At 68.2% G+C, this 6,000-nt stretch overlaps 1 protein-coding gene across 2 annotated transcripts in view; it reads right to left on the bottom strand.

Moving 5' to 3' along the window:
- Positions 1–4,223: 4,223 nt before the first annotated feature.
- Positions 4,224–6,000, bottom strand: part of AGAP3 (ArfGAP with GTPase domain, ankyrin repeat and PH domain 3) — a 244,918-nt gene continuing 243,141 nt past the window's right edge. For both annotated transcript variants that reach the window (XM_074946654.1, XM_074946656.1), the window contains 2 exons: positions 5,614–5,869; positions 4,224–4,807 (listed from right to left, as the gene is read on the bottom strand). In XM_074946654.1, the coding sequence (XP_074802755.1) occupies positions 4,589–4,807; positions 5,614–5,869 (475 nt within the window). In that variant the 3' untranslated portion in view covers positions 4,224–4,588. The remainder of the gene's footprint in view (positions 4,808–5,613; positions 5,870–6,000) is intronic.

Here is a 6,000-nt window from a genome sequence, read left to right as displayed (position 1 = left end):
GCCACTTGTAATCAAGGCAGCTTGTCGGAGGGGGATGATTAATGGGTCCCCAGAGGAGACGCCGTCCCTCCGCTGCCATTCGCACTAATGCAGCCGCCAAGAACTTCGCTGAACCAGGCGCAGCGCCGGCCTGGGGCTTGGGGCAGAGCATGGCCATGTGGGGGTCCGCACTGGGGTGGGGGGACACGAAGGGCGGAGGAGGCAGCTTGAAGTGGGGCAGCAGGAGTGGAGGGGAGGGGAGCAGGGACAGGAGTGGGGGCGAGGAATGGGTGGGGACAGTAGTAAGAGTGGGGGAGGGAGAGGTAGGGGGCGGGGGCAGGGCTAGGATGGGGTGGGGGAGGGAGGGAGGGGCAGGAGGGGAAGGGGGAGGAAGGGAGGGGCAGGGTTAGGATAGAGTGGGGCAGAAGTGGGACAGGAAGGGATGGGCAGGGCTAGGAATAAGTTGGAGGGATGCGGAGGGGAGGAGGCAGGAGGGGAGGGACTGGGGCAGGGTTAAGAGTGGGGGGAGAGATGGGGCGGGGTGCGGGCTAGCCGTCGGGGGGCGGGAGAGTCCTGACCTGGTTGTAGGTGCTGCCCTGTTCCAATGCCCCCAAGGCGTGGTACTTGGTAGGGGCAGGGGATGCCTGCCCTTCCCCGGGGGCCGCCTCCCCTCCTTTGTCCCTGCTGGCCATCGCCCAGCCTGTCCGTGGGGCCAGGCAGCCGCAGCTGGAAGCCCAGGCCTGAGGCAGGATCGTGCCCCTGCGTGCCCGGGCGTGCCCTGTGCTCTGCCCCAGCACTGGGGCACATGGAGGGCAGCCCAGGCTGGGGGCCTGCTCCGGCGCAGTTGTTTTCTGCCTCGTCCTAACAGCCCAGTGCGGCCCCCAGGCCCTGCGGCAGGGCAGCCTGTGACCCGCTGGCGTGTGGGGCGGCCGCTCAGCCCAAGCCCTGGGCACGAGGCTGTGAGGCCACTGGCTGCTCCAGGGGGGCGCGAGCCAAGCCCTGGGGCCCAAGCTGGGCATCGTGCTGAGAGCCGACAGGCCGGGCATGTGTGGCCCTCCTGGAGCGGCGCTGGCACCGTGCCCCAGATCTGTGGGGATCCTGACCTGGCCGCCCAGAACGGGAACCACCTGGGATCCACAGCACCACGCTGGCTCCAGCCGTCCCTCGCCAGGGCATCTGCAGAGCCCTGGGGCACTGGGCTTGCCGGGACCAGTACGGCCCGCTTCTCCTCGGGAGCGGTGGGCCACCAGCTCCTGCCAGTAGCGGGGTCCCACCGTTGGCAGACGGGGCCCAGCTCCCCCTGCGGCTGCCTCTCCCCGACCCCCCGAGCTGCTCTGGGCTAACGCTGGCAGTGGCCAGAGGGCTGGTGGCAGCATGAACCCCCGGGGCAGCTCAGCCACCTCCTCAGCGCCCAGACGGGATGGGCCCCAGGCCCTCGGGCGCTGACCTGGGAGGGCCTGGAGGCTAATGGCTGTGAGGGGCTCACGTGCTGTGCTGCTGGGTCAGCCCCACATACGTTCCCTCACCCCATCACTGTTCCATCTCCTGAGCGCCTCGGGTGGCCACGTCTCCCCTGCGCGGCCCCTTGTGCCCTCCCTAGCACCCGGGCACAGTAGGCACCGGGCCCTGCCCAGGGAAGGGGCAGGCTGCTGCTGCGGCGGTGCGGTACGTGCTGCAGACACGCCCGGGGCAGGGGGTCTGCACCGACGCTGCCCTCAATGGCTCCCAGTCTCGCAGGCAGAAACAGGGAGGTGCAGCCCGGCCCCGTGGAGCCTCAGCTGGAGTTTACAGTTTGGGTCATGGCTTACGGGCAAGTCTGAAGGCCAAACTCACGGGTCTCGCTGCCCCTCTTGCTCCAGGAGCCCCTCCCCTGGCATCAGTGTGGTGACACCGGTGTACACGGGCAGCCTGAGGACATGCCGTGGGACCCCAGATCGGCAGGAACAGTGCCGGCTGGGCAGTGCCGTGCCAGGGAGCTCTGCAATGGCGGGGCCCATGGCTGGCTTAGCCCGCAGCTGGGCAGCGAGAGTCCCCGTGCTCCGATCGCCAGCACCGGCTGGAGAGCTGCAGTAGCCGACAGGTTACATTCAGGCTAGCAGGGCAGCGGGCGACGGAGCAGTTCCTCCCAGCTCAGCCCAACACACCTGCTTCGTCGCTCTGAGGCCAGCGTTTCCTACCCTCCCTGGGCAAATTAAGGCCCAGCTGTGCGGTCCCCACATCCCGAAGTGACCCCGTGGGCCCCCTGCCTGTCACCTAGAGACCTTGGACAGGCTTAAGGCTGGCTAGCAGCTCCCCATTTGCTCCTGGCTTAGCTCCTATTCCCCTCCTGCCCGGTTGTGCCTTGCTCCCCCAATCCCAGGGCAGCTCCCACCCCAGTACCCAGGGTCCCCTCACTGGCTGCTGAAGGCAGCACCCGGCCCTTCCAGAGTCTACCGGGTGCTTGGGCGGCCTCTGGCCCGTAATGGCCATTCCCTTGGCTCGGCTCTTCCGCCCCCAGGTCAGGGTGTTTGGATCCCCTGGGCTCGCTGGCTCCCTTGGAGGGTGCATCCTGCTGCCCCAGCCACGGCTCCTCGCACCCGCACTGCAGCCCGGCGCCCGGGCGTTTGCCTGCTCCTGGGCTTTGCACCCTGCTATCAGGGAAGTGCAGTGAAAGCCTGCAGCCCTGCCTGTGCGGGGGGGCTCGTGGCCCCTGAGCGCCTGCTCACTGCACCTTCGCCTGGCGCGCCCTATGCCAGGCCTCCTGGCTGCACCCTTCCATGCCCAGCGCGATGGACAAGCCCAGGCCTCAGCACTTGATGGCCCAGTGCCGCTGCTGGCCATGCCCCATGCCCCGAGCCCATTGGGGGCAGGGGCTCCCTGGGCTGCAGGTCGGGCTGGAAGTCCGGGGCTGGCACAGAAAGGCTGGGCTGGCAGGAGGAGGGAGCTTTATTGGCTGTTATCTCCTTGGCTGCAGGTCACACACAGGGCAAAGAAACAGTATTTACAGCGCGTCCATATAAATATTTCCAATGTACATTTTATACATGCGCGGCGGAGTCGCCCCAGAAGCCGTGTCCCGAGCCTGGGGGCCCAGCACGTGGTGCAGGCTCGGGCCAGAGAACCCGTCTCCCCTCCCCAGGCTCAGCCAGAGGCCAGCCCCCTGCAGGGCAGCAGGAGCTGGGCACGGAGCCGTGGGGCAGGCCAGGGAGTCTCCAGGGGAATGGACACAGCCAGGAGGTTCCCAGAGCGGGTCAGTCCCTCTCCTCTCCTGCTTGCAAGCGAGGGGCCGCGGCTGCCCAGGTGGGCGACTCCCTTTGCAATTGCAGGCAGAGGGAGCAGCAAGGCCGCAGCACAGAGCTGGGCTCCGTCCCACAGTGGTGCAGCATGCACACAGCCCCCTGAGCCTGGCACCCGTGGGGGGCAGGGGAGGGGGTACACAGGGACTGCCTCCCTGTATGGGGGAGGGGGGCAGGGGAGGGGGTGCACCAGAACTGCCTCCCTGTATGGGGGAGGGGGCAGGGGTACACAGGGACTGCCTCCCTGTATGGGGGAGGGGGGCAGGGGAGGGGGTGCACCAGAACTGCCTCCCTGTATGGGGGAGGGGGCAGGGGTACACAGGGACTGCCTCCCTGTATGGGGGAGGGGGGCAGGGGTACACAGGGACTGCCTCCCTGTATGGGGGAGGGGGGCAGGGGAGGGGGTGCACCAGGACTGCCTCCCTGTATGGGGGAGGGGGGCAGGGGTACACAGGGACTGCCTCCCTGTATGGGGGAGGGGGGCAGGGGTACACAGGACTGCCTCCCTGTATGGGGGGCGCACCGGAACTGTCTCTGTACCAGGTGGGGGGGGGCAGTGGGGGCAGGCAGGAACTCTCTCTCTGTACAGGGTGAGGTGTGCAGGGGTGCACAGGGACTCTCTCTGTACCGCGTTGGGGGGGGGCACACAGGAACGGTGTCTCTGTACCAGGGGTGGGGGGCACACAGACGATCTCTATGTACAGGGTTGAGGGCAGACAGGCACTGTCTCTCTGTACCAGGTGGGGGGGCAGACAGGCACTGTGTTTCTGCACCAGGTCGGGGGGGGGCACACAGGGACTGTCTCTCTGTGCCAGGTGGGGGGGGGCACACAGGCACTGTGTTTCTGCACCAGGTTGGGGGGAGGGGGAGGGCACACAGGGACTGTCTCTCTGTGCCAGGTGGGGGGGGGGCACACAGGGACTGTGTTTCTGCACCAGGTCGGGGGGGGGGCACACAGGGACTGTCTCTCTGTACCAGGTGGAGGGGGGCACACAGGGAATGTCTCTCTGTACCAGGTGAGGGGGGCACACAGGGAATGTCTCTCTGTAGCAGGTGGGGGGCAGGGAGGGTGCACAGGAACTGCCTCCCCATACAGGGGAGGGGTGCAAGGCAGGGGAGCCCCTTCTCCTGCGAGGACACCTTTGCACATGGAGCTAGTCAGCTGGTGTCGTCGGCCACAGGGCGCACCGTGCCAGCCCCAGTGCGGTTTTGCTCCTGTGAGATCCCCGGCAAGGCAGGGAGAGCGGGTCCCCTCATCAGCAGCAGCATCTGGTGGGGCCGGGAGCCCCGCACCGTCTTGGGGCTCCGAGTGGGAGGCCGGCCCAGCAGGGTGGCTAGAGGACGCTGGGGCTGGGGCCCAGCTCAGCCGGGGACGCCGAGCAGGAGTTGTTGGCGTTGCGGGGGGGCAGGCTGGGGGTCAGTGTGCTCACGGAGCTGTCGCTAGGGCATCCATGCTGCAGGAGGATGTCGATGCACTCCTGGCTGCCAGCTCGCCGGGCGTAGGCCAGGGGCGTCAGGCCACGGGCGTCCCGGCTCTTCACGTCCACCCCATACTGCACAGGGAGAGAACACACCAGGGGCAACCAGGTCAGTGCCAGGCAGCACCGGGCGGCTGCCAGCGGGACAGCCACGCAATGCCAGTGGGGGCAGGCCAGGAAGGGGGGCCCCACCTGGGGTTTCCGGAAATGGTGGGAGTTGTGGGACTTGGAAAGGGGCTGGTGCAGGAGATCAACAATGGGAGAAGGCAGAAAGGGGAAGCTGGGGGGTCAGTGAGGGGCTGGGGGACAGGAGCCAGGAACCGGGGTCAGCGAGGGGTGGGGGGCAGGAGCTGGGGGTCAGCGAGGGGTGGGGGACAGGAGCCGGGGGACCGGGGTCAGTGAGGGGCTGGGTGTGAGGAGCTGGGGGACCGTGGTCAGCGAGGGGCAGGGGGACAGGAGCCGGGGGACCGGGCTCAGTGAGGGGCGTAGGTCAGGAGTCAGGGGACTGGGGCTCAGCGAGGGGCGGGGGTCAGGAGCTGAGGAACTGGGGATTAGTGAGGGGTGGGAGGGTCAGGAGCTGAGAACCAGGCTCAGTGAGGGACGGGGGACAGGAGTCGGGAACCGGGCTCATCGAGGGGCGGGGGTCAGGAGTCAGAGGACTGGGGCTCAGCGCAGGGCGGGGGTCAGGAGCTGAGGAACTGGGGCTGAGTGACGGGTGGGAGGGTCAGGAGTCGGGAACGGGGCTCAGCGAGGGGCGGGGGTCGGGAACGGGGCTCAGCGAGGGGCATGGGGACAGGAGTCGGGGGACAGGAGTCAGGGGACCGGGGCTCAGCGAGGGTCAGGAGCCGGGGGACCGGGGTCAGCGAAGGGTTTCTCCTCACCCATATGAGCAGCTGCGTGAAGACCACGTTGGCCATGGCGCTGGAGAGGTGCAGCGCCGTGCGCCCATCCCCGTCCCCGTAGGTCTCATTCACCTCCTCCTTGGTGCCATGGGCCAGCAGCGTCACCACCAGGCGCACGTCGTCCTCCACCACGGCCCGCAGCAGCTGCTGCCCCAGGGGCACGTCCGAGTGCGGCAGGGCAGCCAGGAACAGCTTCTGCTCATACTTGGCCCGGATCCAGCGCTCCTTCTCCTCCCTGCAGGGAGGGACCCCACACCGGGGGCACCAGTGTCACGGGGCACCACGTGGCAGGGGCGGCTTGTGCCCCACACCACCCTGGCACTCGTGCCCTGAATGCACCTCCAGCACTCGTGCCGCATGCGAGTG

Source organism: Natator depressus, chromosome 2 (genome assembly GCF_965152275.1).
Source record: "Natator depressus isolate rNatDep1 chromosome 2, rNatDep2.hap1, whole genome shotgun sequence".
NCBI classification, from domain to species: Eukaryota; Metazoa; Chordata; order Testudines; family Cheloniidae; genus Natator; species Natator depressus.
This window is presented reverse-complemented; position numbering and strand designations above follow the sequence as displayed.